The 18,342-nt window shown below is 42.3% G+C and overlaps 1 protein-coding gene across 1 annotated transcript in view; it reads right to left on the bottom strand.

Annotated features, from left to right (window-relative positions):
- The window catches only part of MGAT5B (alpha-1,6-mannosylglycoprotein 6-beta-N-acetylglucosaminyltransferase B), a 252,906-nt gene that overhangs the window by 15,489 nt on the left and 219,075 nt on the right, over nt 1–18,342 (bottom strand). The window contains exon 14 of the mRNA XM_073563170.1: nt 3,648–3,794. Coding sequence (XP_073419271.1) covers nt 3,648–3,794 — 147 coding nt within the window. The remainder of the gene's footprint in view (nt 1–3,647; nt 3,795–18,342) is intronic.

The following is an 18,342-nucleotide window of genomic DNA, read 5'->3' as shown; positions in this document are numbered from 1 at the left end:
CTGAAAACTAGCGGTGTGACTGCTTCAAGATGCACAATAAGGAGGCACTTGAAGAAAAATGGGCTGCATGGTCAAGTCACCAGAAGAACGCCATTACTGCGCAAATGCCACAAAGTATCTCGTCTACAATACGCAAAACAGCACAGAGACAAGCCTCAAAACTTCTGGAAAAAGGTAATTTGGAGTGATGAGACCAAAATAACTTTTTGGCCACAACCATAAATAATAATAATCTTACATTTAGAGAGAGGTCAATAAGGCCTATGGTGAAAGGAACACCATTCCTACTGTAAAGCACAGGGTTGGATCGCTGATGTTTTGGGGATGTGTGAGCTACAGATGCACAGGAAACTTGGTCAAAGTTGAAGGAAAGATGAATGCAGCACGTTATTAACAAATACTTTAGGCACATTTGCAGTCATCAGCCCGGAATCTGCGCATGACAATCCAAAACACAAGGCCAAATTAATCTGTCATTGGCTACAGCAGAACAAAATGAAAGTTCTGAAGTGGCGATCTCAGTCTCCTGACCTCAATATTATTGAGCCACTCTGGGGAGATCTCAAGCGCGCAGTTCATGCTAGATAGCCCACAAATTTACAGGAACTGGAGTCTTTTTGCCAAGAAGAGTGGGCAGTTTTACCATCTAAGAAAATAAATAACCTCATCCACAACTACCATAAAAGACTTTAAGCTGTCATTGAAGTTAGAGGGGGCAATACACGGTACTAATGGGGTATGTGAACTTTTTATCAGGGTCATTTGGATGATTTGGGTTTTCATTATGATTTAAAAAGACAAAACACAATAGTTTGACAATAAATGGCTTCACCGAACCACTAACCATGTGTGGAGAAAAAGTTTTGGTGTTATCATTCATATTCTCTGAAAAAAAGGCCAAGAAAGCAAAAATGTTACCAGGGTATGTAAACTTTTGAGCACAACTGTACGTAAATAAATATATATCATATACAGTACTCATACATATATAATGTGTATGTGTGTGTGTTTATGCCAAATGACTGACAGGTCCAGTGACTATTTCAGTATTCCTTGGTTGACAGACCTGAACTTTATCCTACCTGCTGGGAATCCCTGCAACTCTTCCGATTAGTAGAGGCCCAGCAAAACATTATATATATATATATATATATATATATATATAAATAAATGTGTATCTGTTTATATGCAAAAGTTTGAAGATGAAATGATCTCTAAATGGTCTAAAGTTAAAGATAACATTTCTTTTGTATCTGACAGAATATATACACCGGTATATACTGTATATGTATATGTATATATATATATATATATATATATAGTGATTTTTTTTATTTTAAAAAGTCCGTTTTATTGTTCGGGTTCGGCCGCCCCAAACACCAGGTGTTTGTCACACTGTCATGTGCTTGACAGCACGGCAAATGCCGCTTCTGATCGACAGTAAAATTATCACCACAGTTCATCCTGTCTGGGAACGCAGCCTCAGTGACCAGAGGTAATCTCGATTACTTCACCGCAGGTCACTGATGCTGCGCTCACAGCACCTCTATCATCAGTGGTTCTCAGCCTGGACGGTCACATCTTGGAGTAGGAATTTTTTTTCTTCTTCTCCAGTAAGCTGGTGCCACCAGCACATGTGCAGTAGCAGCTATTGTATCACAGCAGCAGACACGTATAGCAGCTACTGCGTAGGTGTGGTGGGCGCCATTTTTAAAGATTTTTTTCTCTAGCTGAATAACCTGAAAAAAAATGTATTATTGGCACACAAAACATGCGATTTTGTTGCAGAGCAGGTGCCATGACTGACACCTGCCTGCAGAACGTTTTTTTTTCTTTAAGTATATACAGATATTCATTATGCAAACTAGGGGGCAGGTCACTGAGGAAGCAGTGACCTGTTAGCAGTCTGCATTTTGAATATCTAGTCAGAGCACCACATACCCCAACCATGCCTTAGGGCACCAGAATCTCATTAACACAAAAGTGAAAATAACGATGAACAACCATAAGATGAATTTCATCAACCAATGTATCATTTTAATAGCGCCGATCTGACACTGTGTTTAAGTTACTGTGCACAATCCTGCTGACAGGTTCCCTTTAACAACAATCCTTTCAATACGGCTGTTATCCCGGTTGCTTGTGCACCTTTGTCTGCCACACTTTTCCCTTCATTCAACTTTCCATTATTATGCTTGGATACAGCACTCTGAACAGCCAGCTTCTTTAGCAATGACCTTTTGTGGCTTACCCTCCTTGTGGAGTGTGTCAATGACTGCCTTCTGGACATCTGTAAAGTCAGCAGTCTTCCCCATGATTGTGGAGCCTACTGAAACAGACTAAGGGACCTTTTTAAAGCTTAGAAAGCCTTTGCAGGTGTTTTTTATATTAATTTGTCTAATTTACTGAGATAATGACTTTTGGGTTTTCATTGGCTGTAAGCCATAATCATCAACATTAACAGAAATAAACACTTGAAATAGATCACTCTGTTTATAATGACTCTATATAATATATGAGTTCCACTTTTTGTGTTGAAGAACTGAAAGAAACTAACTTTTTGATGATATTCTAATTTTGTGAGAAGCACCTGTAGGTCGAGGCTGGGTCTTCCAGCATGACAATAACCCGAAACATACAGACAGGGCAACTAAGGAGTGGATCCATAAGAAGCATTTCAAGGTCCTGGAGTGGCATAGCCAATATCCAGACTTGAACCCAATGGAGCTGAAACTCAATGTTGCCCAGCAACAGCCCTGAAACCTGAAAGATCTGGAGAAGACCTAAATGGAGAAGAGAGCCAAAATCCCTGCTGCAATGTGTACAAACTTGGCCAAGAACTACAGGAAACATCTGACCTCTGTAATTGCAAACAAAGGTTTCTGTTCCAAATATTAAGTTCTGTTTTTCTATTGTATAAAATATTTATTTCATTCAATAAAGTTCAAATTAATTTTGTAAAAATAATACAATCTGATTTTCTGGATTTTTTAAAGATTCTGTCTCTCACAGTGGAAGTGTACCTACGATAAAAATGACAGACCTCTCAATTCTTTGCAGGTGGGAAAACTTGCTAAATCGGCAGTGTATCAAATACTTATTTTCACCACTATATACACATATACCTACATATATATTTATACAGAAGTCCCAACCAATGCTTGATCACTTGTTGGCTGTTGCCAAGAGTTATGGCCATTGGGTGGAGAAACTAGAACAGTGTACATTTTACTTCATGGGTTAATAGTATGTTTCTTAATTCCCCACATTCCTTCTTGACAACTTCAGCCTCTTTGGTTTTTCATTTTTCTCAACTCACTGACTCCAATATTAGTAAGTATACATCTGTGTGAATCCTGCTCGTTCCCTGACAGTTACTGACTGACACCTCCATTCATCAGAACTCAGTGGGAAATCTTGTCTAATTAATGGAGGTAATTATAATTTTTGTCAGGTGGCTATGATTAATTCCCTAGGCCTGCTGTGCAAAACACAATTTTCAACTTGTGGTTAAATCAATACAAAATCTTCTACTGTAAGCCATGGTAATCTTGTAAAATGCCCTGTCAGATCAAACGGACTGATTGCTGAAGTATTAGTCATTTTTAGAACATGACCAATCTTAATTAAATGTCACGGCCTCCTACCTCTCTGGATGTTGGTTTACCACGGAAAAACTCATGGTTCAGGGAACTGTGTGGTGGATTAAAACGAGGTTGGAGAAACACACAACCATTAGCAACTGCTTCCAAGGGCGCTGGACCTTCATAGGGGAAACCAAAACCTATAAACAACTGAAACACAAAAATACCTAAAAATAAGTAATCAGTGAGGAGATACAGAGTAATCATGAAATACATCTAATAATATAACGGACCCCAATGTGCTTTGAGTGTACAGAAACACTTTGTGAGCTTGGCTCTTACGCATGCCAGCAAGTCTCAACATTCTGCTAATGTGTAAAAGAGGTGTAATGCAGCACATATTGTGCTTAAAGTGCAAGTGGTAACAGTAAAAAATCAATGAAGAGAGAAGGAAGAAGGGGTCTGTACCTTTAAAGCCCACCTGATTCTAATGCTTGCACTTTAAACACAATATGTGATGTATTACACCTCTTTCCTTTTACAGTTGTGGCCAAAAGTATTGACACCCCTGCAATTCTGTCAGATAATACTCAGTTTCTTCCTGAAAATGATTGCAATCACAAATTCTTTGGTATTATTATCTTCATTTAATTTGTCTTAAATGAAAAAACACAAAAGAGAATGAAGCAAAAAGCAAAACATTGATCATTTCACACAAAACTCCAAAAATGGGCCAGACAAAAGTATTGGTACCCTCAGCCTAATACTTGGTTGCACAACCTTTAGCCAAAATAACTGCGACCAACCGCTTCCGGTAACCATTAATGAGTTTCTTACAATGCTATGCTGGAATTTTAGACCATTCTTCTTTGGCAAACTGCTCCAGGTCCCTGATATTTGAAGGGTGCCTTCTCCAAACTGCCATTTTTAGATCTCTCCACAGGTGTTCTATGGGATTCAGGTCTGGACTCATTGCTGACCACCTTAGAAGTCTCCAGTGCTTTCTCTCAAACCATTTTCTAGTGCTTTTTGAAGTGTGTTTTGGGTCATTGTCCTGCTGGAAGACCCATGACCTCTGAGGGAGACCCAGCTTTCTCACACTGGGCCCTACATTATGCTGCAAAATTTGTTGGTAGTCTTCAGACTTCATAATACCATGCACACGGTCAAGCAGTCCAGTGCCAGAGGCAGCAAAGCAACCCCAAAACATCAGGGAACCTCCGCCATGTTTGACTGTAGGGACCGTGTTTTTTTCTTTGAATGCCTCTTTTTTTCTCCTGTAAAGTCTATGTTGATGCCTTTGCCCAAAAAGCTCTACTTTTGTCTAATCTAACCAGAGAACATTCTTCCAAAACGTTTTAGGCTTTTTCAGGTAAGTTTTTGCAAACTCCAGCCTGGCTTTTTTATGTCTTGGGGTAAGAAGTTGGGTCTTCCTGGGTCTCCTACCATACAATCCCTTTTCATTCAGACGCCGATGGATAGTACGGGTTGACACTGTTGTACCCTCGGACTGCAGGGCAGCTTGAAATTGTTTGGATGTTAGTCGAGGTTCTTTATCCAACATCCGCACAATCTTGCGTTGAAATCTCTTGTCAATTTTTCTTTTCCGTCCACATCTAGGGAGGTTAGCCACAGTGCCATGGGCTTTAAACTTCTTGATGACACTGCGCACGGTAGACACAGGAACATTCAGGTCTTTGGAGATGGACTTGTAGCCTTGAGATTGCTCATGCTTCCTCACAATTTGGTTTCTCAAGTTCTCAGACAGTTCTTTGATCTTCTTTCTTTTCTCCATGCTCAATGTGGTACACACAAGGACACAGGACAGAGGTTGAGTCAACTTTAATCCATGTCAACTGGCTGCAAGTGAGATTTAGTTATTGCCAACACCTGTTAGGTGCCACAGGTAAGTTACAGGTGCTGTTAATTACACAAATTAGAGAAGCATCACATGATTTTTCGAACAGTGCCAATACTTTTGTCCACCCTCTTTTTTATGTTTGGTGTGGAATTATATCCAATTTGGCTTTAGGACAATTCTTTTTGTGTTTTTTCATTTAAGACAAATTAAATTAAGATAATAATAACAAAGAATTTGTGTTTGCAATAATTTTCAGGAAGAAACTGAGTATTATCTGACAAAATTGCAGGGGTGTCAATAATTTTGGCCACAACTGTATTTGCTCATCGCCACTTCTTCTGCATATTGTGCACCCTACGTGGTGCATTTTATTTTATTCACACTTATGCACCTTAATTATCTCACCTTATTTACCCTCCATTGACTAGGTGAGGTATTTTTTGTGTAGTGACCAGCAGATTCTCAGGCTGCAGTGACGAGACATGAGACAGGGTATAACTTGTATAATCAACTTTTATAATTTGGAGCTCCTAGGGCTATGCTGAACAGGCAGAAAGGGGTAAACACAAATCTGTCCTCGCAGGGACTCAATAAAACAAACAATACTTTTCTAAGGAAACTGGGAGTACCCCGGCTAGTCCGGGTGTAGAAAGCCGGAACGTGGCCAAACTATAGTACTCATGGCTATAGTCCACTTATCCTTCCTTGCGTCTCTCGGGATCACAGATGCGACCGCTTAGAGATCGTTGATGAGGCTGTCTTGATGCCTCGATATTCTGGGAAGATTTGGGCTTGACAGGTCCTGAAGAAACGATGCCGGTGGGCACAACAGGCCCTGAAGAAACGATGGTGGTGGGGCGCAACAGGCTCTGAAGAAACGATGCCGGTGGGGCGCAACAGGCCCTGTAGAAACGATGACGGTGGGGCACAACAGGCCCTGAAGAAACGATGACGGTGGGGCGCAACAGGCCCTGAAGAAACGATGATGGTGGGGCGCAACAAGCCCTGAAGAAACGATGTCGGTGGGGCGCGGTAATGACACAGTTCCCCAAATGACCAGTAGCTGTCCTCTGATAAGGGTCCCTCCACAGCCGGGAAATGGGCCTCTAATGTCGCCTAGGACGAGGTGGTGTCCCCTGAGACCAGTGATGACAGGGTCACCGCGGTGGGAGAAGGCTTGGGGCAGTGCCCAGGCCTCTGTGGTCGGTTTACGTGTAGTCACAGCCGCGACCTGAGGTAAGGGATCTGTCTCACAAAAGCGGGGGGCGGCGGGCATGTCTCTCTGTGAACGGGGGCGGGAAGTCGCCTCCAATAAAAGTCTCTCACGTCTCCCTTGTCGGTGAGTGCGCAATATCCTCCCCACAGGCTCCTGTCAGTCTCCCTCTAAGTCACCCGGCATCCTGCCTCCTGTCACACTCTCTCCCAACTGCCACTTCAACGTGCCCCCTGCTCCTTTTATCCTTGCCCCGCCCCTTGTTTCCCTGACAACTTCAGTCAGGTCTCTCCCTTTAATGTCCTCCCAGTATCGTTCCCTCAGGAACCCTGATGGCGGCCCCCTGGGTACCTGCCCGGTCACTGTCTGGGAGTCCTCCTCCCCACATTTGCACCACTTGTGGTATATACTACAGCTCTTCAATTTTTATATATTTTATTACATATTTTTTCCTATTTTCCATTTTCCTTTTTTTTTTTTTTCATATTCCTCAGTCACAAGCACATTCGTGGCCTGCTGGCCCATTTATATATATTTTTTTTATTTTTATTTCTCTTATTTTTTCTTATCTATTTTGGAATGAAGACGGTTTTTATATATGCAACCTCAATTTGATTTGTGTCATCTATGTGATCATAATCGTTTGGATATACAGTATACATATATATAATTTTTCCTTTTTTTGGTCTACCGCTTGTAATACTAAATATATGTATATTTATATATTTTTTTTAACTCTTTATATATATTTGGAATTCATTTTTATGTGTATTCCTAATACGGGCACACGTCTTGGTATGATACTACCGTTTGCCAATTTTGATTAAATAAAGGCATTTTTATTTACTAATTTGTCCGGTATTTTCTCTTGTCCATTGCGCTGGGTACCATAGCTTTGGTTTTACATTGTGGAAAAAGAAAAGTAGAGGAGCCACATCAGGCTGTTGTACCATCTTTTATCCTCCACCCTAAACACTAATTGTTCATTCCATCATGTCCAGTAATCAGATAACATCTACTTTTCTTTCTTTGATCATTCAAAATCCAGGCGTTAGAGAAAATTCATATCAAAATATATCTCTATCCAGGGGAATAGAGTTAGATTGGCCCACCTGAAAATCCTCCGATGAGCTATGCCACAAGACAACTACATCATCAGGAAATGATCAATAGTAAATCATATTTTTGTGTTACATGAAGTTTTAGTTTAAATTTTTTTTACTATTATGTAAAGCATCAAAAAGTAAACCTAGTTACAATAAAAGTACCGTAATATTGTAAGATCTCCATGTAGGGGCGTAATCAACTGTACATTTAAAGAAACAAAAGTATCAACATATAATAATAATAATAATAATAATTTTTATTTATATAGCGCCAACATATTCCGCAGCACTTTACAATTAAGCGGGGACATGTACAGACAATAAATTCAATACAAGTTAAGACAATTTAAACAGTGACATTAGGAGTGAGGTCCCTGCTCACAAGCTTACAAGCTACAAGGAAATGGGGGGGACACAGTAGGTGAAAAGTGCTTGTTATTTCAGGTCTGGCAATTATAATAAATAGGGATTTTCATATAAAGCTGCATGATCCGGTCATCAGCCCGTGTGTTTAAGTGCAATAGTCAAGTATCAAGTGCAGTTATCGTGTGCATGGAGGGTGTGGAGACAGATGAATAGTAGGGTGCAGATTCAGAATAATATTTGGAAGGAGGGAACAGGGCAAAGTTAGTTTACTGAGTAGTTGATGTAGTAGGCTTGTTTGAAGAGATGGGTTTTCAAAGCGCGCTTGAATAGGTCGGGGCTAGGTATCAGTCTGATCGTCTGGGGAAGTGCATTCCAGAGAGCTGGCGCAGCACGAGAGAAGTCTTGGAGACAGAGGTGCGAGGTTCGGATTACGGGGGATGTTAGTCTTAGGTCATTTGTAGAACGGAGGGCACGTGTAGGGCGATAGACAGAAATGAGAGAGGAGATATAAGGCGGTGCAGAACTGTGGAGAGCTTTGTGGGTGAGAGAGATGAGTTTATACTGGACCCTGTAGAAAATAGGTAGCCATTGTAATGACTGGCACAAGATGGAGGCATCAGTGAAGCGGCTGGACAGAAATATGACCCTGGCTGCCGCATTCAAGATGGTTTGGAGAGGAGAAAGTTTGGTAAGAGGGAGACCGATCAGAAGAGAGTTGCACTAGTCCAGACGAGAATGAATAAGAGCGACAGTAAGAGTCTTAGCAGTTTCAACATATGAGGAGCAGAATAGATATCACAATGATATGCATATGTGAAAATGATTTTGTACACATTCTCTATAGCAGGGGTCCCCAACCGCCGGTCCGCGGCCCAGCACCGGGCCGCTGCAGTGCCCTTGCCGGTCCGCGGACACAAGGGGAGCCAGGGGCGGTCAGTGGAGTAGCGGGGGCTGGGGCGGCGTGTGTAGCGGCGGCAGGGAGTGATCCAAGCAGCTCCGCTGCCTGCAAGAGGGAATAGCAGGAGCGGAGCTGCAAGGACCCGTTCAGCTTCCTGCCCGCCGCCCGCGCTTCCTGTCTCTGACTGACACAGAGAGGAGCGCGGCCGCTGCTGTGTCAGAGCGAGGAAGCGCGGGCGGCGGGCAGGTGAGAGGAGAGAGGTGGTGTCTGTGTGTGTGTACGTATAATATGTATGTGTGTGTGTGTATGTGTGTGTATGTATATGTATGTGTGTGTGTGTATGTGTGTGTGTATGTATGTGTGTGTTGGTCTGTGTTTGTGTAGCCTGGCCCTGGAGGAGATGGGGACATGAGGAGAAGGCCATGAGGGGAGTGATGGGGTGAAGGCAATGATGGGGAGAGGGGAGTGATGGGGTGAAGGCAATGATGGGGAGAGGGGAGTGATGGGCTGAAGACAATGATGGGGAGAAGGGAGTGATGGGCTGAAGGCAATGATGGGGAGAAGGGAGTGATGGGCTGAAGGCAATGATGGGGAGAAGGGAGTGATGGGGTGAAGGCAATGATGGGGAGAGGGGAGTGATGGGGTGAAGGCAATGATGGGGAGAAGGGAGTGATGGGGTGAAGGCAATGATGGGGAGAAGGGAGTGATGGGGTGAAGGCAATGATGGGGAGAAGGGAGTGATGGGGTGAAGGCAATGATGGGGAGAGGGGAGTGATGGGGTGAAGGCAATGATGGGGAGAGGGGAGTGATGGGGTGAAGGCAATGATGGGGAGATGGGTGATGGAGCACTCATTCAAAACCTATGGTGAGTTGAGTCACATTATAAATGTTATTTAATTATAAGTATGCACTGCTACACTACAACCGTGTCCATAGCCCCGCCCCCTTATGGCCAAAACCCCGCCCCTGCCACACCTCCATCCCCGCCCTGCCGGGCCATGGAAGAATGGTCTTGCTTGAAACCGGTCCCTGGTGCAAAAAAGGTTGGGGACCACTGCTCTATAGAACAAACTGGATGTCCACTGAGCAGTATCTTTTTCAGTAGGGAGATATTAATGAAATTATGGAGAAAGGGACATGGCTCTCCTACCAAAATATTATAAAACTGTTTGAGTTTTTCTTATATGTATTAAAAAAATATATATATATATATATATATATATATATATATGTACGCAGGGAAACGCTGGACACATGCGGCCAGTAGGCGGAGCGTGGGCGGAGCTTCATGTAGGAAGAAAGGAGGAAGTAGGCTGCCATCTGCTGCCCTCCTCAACGCAAGTCTGAAACCAGCCTTACATTAATACCATTTGACCATGTAAATAGCTGATCAGAGTTCTTGTGAGCTAGAATTAGTTGCTTTGAGAGTTTTTATACTGGATGACTACAGGGAAAGAGTCTCTTGGCTTGTTATAAAAATAACCTGTTGGAATAATTCTGTCTGCATGTAATAATCCTGAAGAAAGATAAACCGCAGTCATCACATATTCAGTCTGTGCACAAAGGAAGGCGGCCAGCTGTTTTTATCGAGTAAATCTCACGTGTACATCCTTAGGTGTGTTATCTAAGAAGAGACAGACAAAGGTTTTTTTTCTGCACCACCAAATGGCAGCTAAAAAAAGAGCTTGTCTATATCCATGTAACAAATAATCCATAAAGACTGGAATCTTGTTTTCAAGCTGTATATCTGAAAAAGGATTTTCCGCTGTTTTAAAGGGCATGTACACTTTCGAATACAGTTTTTATTATTGCTCCAATTCATCTACAATAAAAAAAGAAGCCTCTGTTCACCAGTGTTAATTGAAAATCTCCCGCAGGTTTGGTTATGCGGTGCCCATGTAGGCTTATTTGTCTTCATAGATGCAGACTGCAAGCTGACCCTGGTCATAGTCAGCATTTTATGGGGCAGATGGAAGCGAACAACATATAGGCACAGGGTTTGTTTATAGGGTGTAATCATGTAAGGCTAATAGGTCTATGTAGGATTGAAATTGTGCATTTAGCTCTGCATTTACTCCCATTATTGGTCACATTTATCCTATATTAGTGGTCACATTTATCCTATATACTACGTTATTTATACCTGTGCTGTAGCATTTTACATAATTTTGGATTTATGTGACCATGTCTGTTGGTTACATAGCATTTATGCAATGCACTTTGCACTTACTCCTATTAGTGGTCACATTTATCCTATATACTCCAGTATTTATACCTATGCTATAGCATTTTACATTACTTTGGATTTACATGTCCATGTTTGTTGGTTACATAGCATTTATGCAATGCACTTTGCATTTACTCCCATTATTGGTCACATTTACACATTTATCCTATATACTGTGTTACTCATACCTGTGCTATATAGCATTTACATTATTTTGGATATATGGCGTAAAGGGGTTGTCTGGGACTTTAACATTGATGGCTTATCCTTAGGGAACAGCTGATCAGCAGGGGTGCTGGGTGTCACAACCCCATGAATCAGACATTAAAAACCTATCCTGAGGATAGCCAATCAATGTTAAAGTATTGGACAATCTATTTAAAGGCGTTGTTCAGCCCTGGGAATAACCCTCCCTCGATCCATCCTGCACAAATAACTACAGACAAGTCTCCAATCTCCCCTTCATCTGTAAACTCTTGGAGCGCCTGGTCTATTCACGCCTTACCCGTTACCTCTCCACTCACTCCCTTCTAGACCCTTCACAGTCCGGCTTCCGCCCCCTACATTTGACAGAAACTGCACTCATCAAAGTGACCAACAACCTTCAGACAGCAAAATGTAATGATGACCACTCTCGTCTCATTCTTCTCGACCTCTCTGCAGCTTTCGACACTGTTGACCACCATCTCCTACTCTCTATGCTCCACTCAATAGGCATAAAGGACACAACCCTCTCCTGGTTCTCTTCCTATCTTTCTGACCACTCCTTCAGTGTTTAATTCGCTGGCTCCACTTCATCTCCTCTTCTTCTCACTGTTGGGGGTATCTCAGGGCTCAGTCCTTGGCCCCCTTTTCTCTCTACACGGCCCCAATTGGACAGACCATCAGCAGATTTGGCTTTTTGTACCATCTTTATGTTGATGACACACAGCTATACACGTCATCCCCTGACCTTACCCCCGCTGTACTACAGAACGCCAGTGACTGTCTGTCTGCAGTCTCCAACATCATGTCCGCCCTCTACCTGAAACACAACCACTCCTAAACACTTCTTCTGCTCCCGCCGTCTACTAATCCTTCCTAAATCTGACATCTCCCTCTCCATGGGTGGCACCATAATAACACCCCGGCAGCAGGCGCACTGTCTGGGTGTAATGTTTGACACCAATATCTCCGTCCCCTCCCATATACATTCTCTTGCCTGCTCTTGCCGCTTACACCTAAAGAACATCTCTAGAATATGACCCTTTCTCACCATGGAAACAACAGAAGCCCTCACTGTTGCCCTGATCCACTCTCGCCGGGACAACTGTAATGCTCTATTAATTGGCCTCCTGCGCACTCGTCTTTACCCTCTCCAGTCCATCCTTAATGCAGCAGCCAAGGTCGTTTATCGGCTAATCGGTACTCGGACGCATCCGCTCTTCGTAAGTCATTGCACTGGATGCCCATTCATTATAGGATCCAACTCAAACTACTTGTCCTCACCCACAAGGCTCTCTATAATGCGGCACCCCCTTACATCTCCTCCCTTATTTCTGTTTATTGGCCTACCCGCTCGTTACGCTCTGCAAAAGACTTTCGACTAACCTCTGCACTAATCCGTGCCTCCCACTCCCGGCTCCAAGACTTCTCCCGCGTTAAGCCACTCCTCTGGAATGCTCTACCCCAAGAAATTAGGACTATCCACAACTTACACAGCTTTAGGCGTTCCTCAAAGTACATCTGCTCCGAGTGGCCTATCACGTTCCCTAATCAAAGTCCTTTTAAGTGTGTGTGTTGCCCATTCACCATCTATCTGAGAAAAACCCTCCATCAAACTCCACCTCACCCAACTACCTCATGCAGCCTTTATCCATCCCCATTCCCTCAAGATGACTGGACCATCATTGTAAAAAAGCCCCTGTATTTTGTGTTTCCCCACCTCATAGTAGATTGTAAGCTATTTCGGGCAGGGTCATCATTATTTTGCTTTAATTATTGTATTACTTTGAATGTTGTTACTTATGACATGTATATGAACTATCGAATTGTAAAGCGCTGCGGAATATGTTGGCGCTATATAAATAAAGATTATTATTATTATTATTGACTAGTAGTGCTGAAAATTTTGCCAACTTGGCAAATCCTAACAGTATGCAAGTGTACCACTGTGCTTGCAGTCTGCGTGATCGTCACGTGGCTACAAATATGTGATTTCCATATGTGCTGAATGGCTTCTCTTCCACTTCTCTCAATGTGATTTTGATGCAAGGATTCAATGTGTATACAGTATTTGCGGTCATGTGCCAACTGGCTTCCCTCAATATTTTATTCAGTCTGTGAGTTTAAGTTTGTTTAAGTTTGACAATCACTCGACCTGAAAATCAGTGCCAAATCATAACAGTAGGTATATTACATACTATTGGGATTTGGCAAGCTGCAATGCAATGCAATGCAACTCCTTCAATTAAATAACTACACAAATATTGGTAAATCTTTCATGAGTATCTCTAACATATTAATGGATTAATTTAACAGAATTTATTCTTTTTGCAGCCTATCCTTTTCTTTACTTTAAAGAATTTGGACACTTTCATGGTCTAAAAATTATTTATGCAGTGGAGTTTCATTAAAGTATTTGAGCGATTTTTGCCTATACAGCCTTCATGTATCACTGTACATGTCTGGCTGAGATATGAGTTAATAGTAAATTCAGCATTTTGTTTTGTTTTTTTATTTTAAAAGTAGGGTCTGTATTCTTCTACTTTTAAATTTTCCTTTAAGCTGTCCAACTTTTTTGTAGTCATAAATCCGCTTAGAATGAACTTCCAAAAAAGACTGAGAACTCACCCATGAATTCACAGTTTACTCATTCTGCAGTCTGGTAAGTGCAGTGGTACATAGAGACTGTAGAAGGTAAGTGGTTCATAAGTTTGAATAGAATTCTATAGAAAACGTTATTATTAGTCAAATATGCATACATTTAAAGGGAATCTGTCACCTCTTTTTTCGACTATGAGCTTCCGGCACCGCCATCAGGGGCTTATCTACAGCATTCAATAATGCTGTAGATAAGCCCCCGATGTAACCTGAAAGATAAGAAAAAGGAGTTAGATCATACTCACCGGAGGGGCGGTCCGGTCTTGGTCCAATGGATGTTGTAGTCCGGCGCCTCCCATCTCCTAACGGTGATGTCCTCTACTTTGCTGCCTGCTGTGGCTCCGGCTCTGGCGCAGTGCTCTGCCCTGTTGAGGGCAGAGCAGAATACTTCAGTGCGCAGGCGCCGGACCTCTCCGGGTGAGTATAATCTAACTCTTTTTTCTTATCTTTCAGGTTACATCGGGGGCTTATCTACAGCATTACAGAATCTTGTAGATAAGTCCCTGATGGTGGAGCCAGCAGCTCATAGTCAAAAAAAGGGGTGACAAATTCCCTTTAAGTGAATAAAATTTACATCCGTGGTGTCTATATCCTCAGCATTCTTCTACAGAACTGATATATTGCTGAGTATACAGTATCTGCATTATTTAACAGTACCATATAACAAACCAGATAATGATACCTCATTACATCAGGATAGCAAATCTGATACCTGATACCTCAGCTATTCTCTATGTTAACTGTTCGTGCACACAACAAGTACACACTTCACTGAACAATAGAAACCCAATGCTTTAAGTGTAAAAGAAACCAGCCACCAACATAAAAAAACTGTTCTTGTATTTAATGCTTATATTACTGCATGCACAAGCCAGAGAAATGCTTCCACTGTGGCTTAAGCTACATCAAGAGTCATTCAAAATATGACGTAAGTCCAATTGTATGTGTGTCTTTAGGCATTGTATCTCCCTTAACATGGGTTGATAAGAATATTCGGGGAATCTGTAATTTTGCTTTAGAGCCCATGTAAGTTTCATGGTGTAAACTATAGTTATAGGTGGTCAAGGAGTAAATTTAGGGTTTTAGTTACAGAAACTAACAAAACTAACACCGGGCGGCACGGTGGCTCAGTGGTTAGCGCTGCAGCCTTGCAGCGCTGGGGTCCTGGGTTCGAATCCCACCAAGGACATCATCTGCAAGGAGTTTGTATGTTCTCCCCGTGTTTGCGTGGGTTTCCTCCGGGCACTCCGGTTTCCTCCCACACTCCAAAGACATACCGATAGGGAATTTAGATTGTGAGCCCCATCGGGGACAGTGATGATGATGTGTGCAAACTGTAAAGCGCTGGGGAATATGTTAGTGCTATATAAAAATAAAGATTATTATTATTATTAACAAGTAGAACTTAAATATCACCGCTGCAGTGAGTCAAAAGACCGGGTCGGAGAGGCATCTGTAGACTGACTAGGTTTGTTATTTTCTACAACTGGAATCCGATGGGACAAAATATGTAATCCCAAACATCAGCATTTGCCATATGGCACTAACTCTGTTATGGTGAAGTACCAACCCTCTCAATAACAGCATAGAGATATGAACTTCAGAAAGATGTCAGCATTATGGTCGGTTACTGGCCATCCTCTATTTACCATTGCCAATACCAATAGAAAGCTAATTAATATCATTTTAACTTTCCTCCTCCGGTCTGTAAAAGTATAATATAGTAAATTCATGGAATATAATATAACCAGCCTGGCATAACATTTTACATTTATAAAATAACTTCATATTTAATAGAATTAATCTAAAAGGAAACAAGAAATTACAATCCAGACTTGCTAAATCAGCAGATGCATGAAAGAAAACTTACCAAAGCACAATTTTGTTATCCCATATAAAATATACAAATGGGTGAAGATATATGCAATTTATATTACATTACAGTTCACAGCTATGTATAGCAGTATATTATAATATACACAAATGCATTAAAATGAAACAAGTTCATGTTTTTGTTCTCTACATATTCTTGCTTAATGTGATGTTCTATGTTGCGTTTTATTAAAGTTAAAGTAATTTTGCAGATCTTTTTTATATTTTGTGCAGGGCGAGAATGGATCAAAAGTTTGCCGTGGTACTTTTATAGAGTTAGGTTGCAACTGACTACTTTAGATTGCCTTCCCAGTACCCTCTTAGAAAAAACTGACTTTTTTGGGTTGAGGCTACCAGGTATTTTAGCAGCAACAGCTGCTACAAGGGAAATGTAATATCACTTGCCGACCATCTACATGAATGACCGTTTATTTAATACTACAAAATTACAGAAAAGTTGAGACACTATGTAAAATGTAAAGAAAACAAGAATGCAATGAATTGGAAATCTCTTATAAGCGTTTTTTATTTACAACAGAAAATGAAAGTTAGACATTTTTCCATTTCATTAAGAAAAAGGAATTGATGGAAGAAACATCAAAAAAAGTTGGGACCAATTCCATGTCTTTAATTGTGTAGTATCTCCTCTTTTGAAAGGAGCTACACTGTGCATCTCTTAATATGTAGTGACAGCTGCTGGGTAGAGTTGAGCGAAACGGGTCGAAAAAATTCAAAAGTCGCCGACTTTTGGCAAAGTCGGGTTTCATGAAACGAAACCCGACCCTAGGATGAGGTCGGCCACGAGGTCGGCGACTTACGCGCCAAAGTCGCGTTTCAAAAGTTTGTTTTGCGCTCTTTTTCAGCCAATCAGGATCCACGGACACTGTGGGCAACGTGATGACATAGGCACGGGTCACCACCATCTTTCAGAAGGGAATGCAAGTGATTGGCTTGCTTTGGAGGGCGTCACAGGGGGTATAAAAGGGCGTGCACGCCGACCGCCATCTTACTTCTGCCGATCTTAGTATAGGGAGAGGTTGCTGCTGATTCTGTAGGGAGAGCGTTAGGCAGGGAAGAAGACAAAAAAACTGCTTCTGCTGCTAGCGATTTGGCCTGCACAACACACCAGTCACTGTGTGTGCAGTGCAAGGGGAGGCTATATAGTGGTGTATCAGTGGTGTTGGTTGTTGGGCTGCCTTCTAAGGCTTCCTGACATTCCTGCATTGCTGTTTACCCACTGCTCCGCAAACTGCTTTTTTAAAAGCAATCCCAATTTTTTTTTTTGTCCTGCTGAGAAGAAAAAAAAACTGCTTCTGCTGCTAGCAATTTGGCCTGCACAACACACCAGTCACTGTGTGTGCAGTGCAAGGGGAGGCTATATAGTGGTGTATCAGTGGTGTTGGTTGTTGGGCTGCCTTCTAAGGCTTCCTGATATTACTGCATTGCTGTTTAACCACTGCTCCGCAAACTGCTTTTTTAAAAGCAATCCAATCTCCCTTATCCTCTAGTCACTTTTGTCACAGCTGTGCCATCGAGCCTGTCACATAGCGCTCAGATATTCATTGGGCCTCACACAATCCAAAAGTGTCCAGTGTCCAAAAGTGTGTGCAGAGATTCAGAATCTCCCTTATCCTCTAGTCACTTTGGTCACAGCTGTGCCATCGAGCCTGTCACATAGCGCTCAGATATCTGTGGGCCTCACACAATCCAAAAGTGTCCATCCAGTGTCCAAAAGTGTGTGCAGAGATTCAAAATCTCCTTTATCCTCTAGTCACTTTGGTCACAGCTGTGCCATCGAGCCTGTCACATAGCGCTCAGATATCAGTGGGCCTCACACAATCCAAAAGTGTCCATCCAGTGTCCAAAAGTGTGTGCAGAGATTCAAAATCTCCCTTATCCTCTAGTCACTTTGGTCACAGCTGTGCCATCGAGCCTGTCACATAGCGCTCAGATATCAGTGGGCCTCACACAATCCAAAAGTGTCCAGTGTCCAAAAGTGTGTGCAGAGATTCAAAATCTCCCTTATCCTCTAGTCACTTTGGTCACAGCTGTGCCATCGAGCCTGTCACATAGCGCTCAGATATCAGTGGGCCTCACACAATCCAAAAGTGTCCAGTGTCCAAAAGTGTGTGCAGAGATTCAAAATCTCCCTTATCCTCTAGTCACTTTGGTCACAGCTGTGCCATCGAGCCTGTCACATAGCGCTCAGATATCAGTGGGCCTCACACAATCCAAAAGTGTCCAGTGTCCAAAAGTGTGTGCAGAGATTCAAAATCTCCCTTATCCTCTAGTCACTTTGGTCACAGCTGTGCCATCGAGCCTGTCACATAGCGCTCAGATATCAGTGGGCCTC

The sequence above is a fragment of the Dendrobates tinctorius genome, unplaced genomic scaffold, assembly GCF_039654945.1.
Source record: "Dendrobates tinctorius isolate UK_male_01 unplaced genomic scaffold, ASM3965494v1 ptg000383l, whole genome shotgun sequence".
Taxonomy (NCBI): Eukaryota; Metazoa; Chordata; class Amphibia; order Anura; family Dendrobatidae; genus Dendrobates; species Dendrobates tinctorius.
Note: the sequence above shows the minus strand (reverse complement) of the source record. Positions and strands in the feature narration are given on the sequence as shown.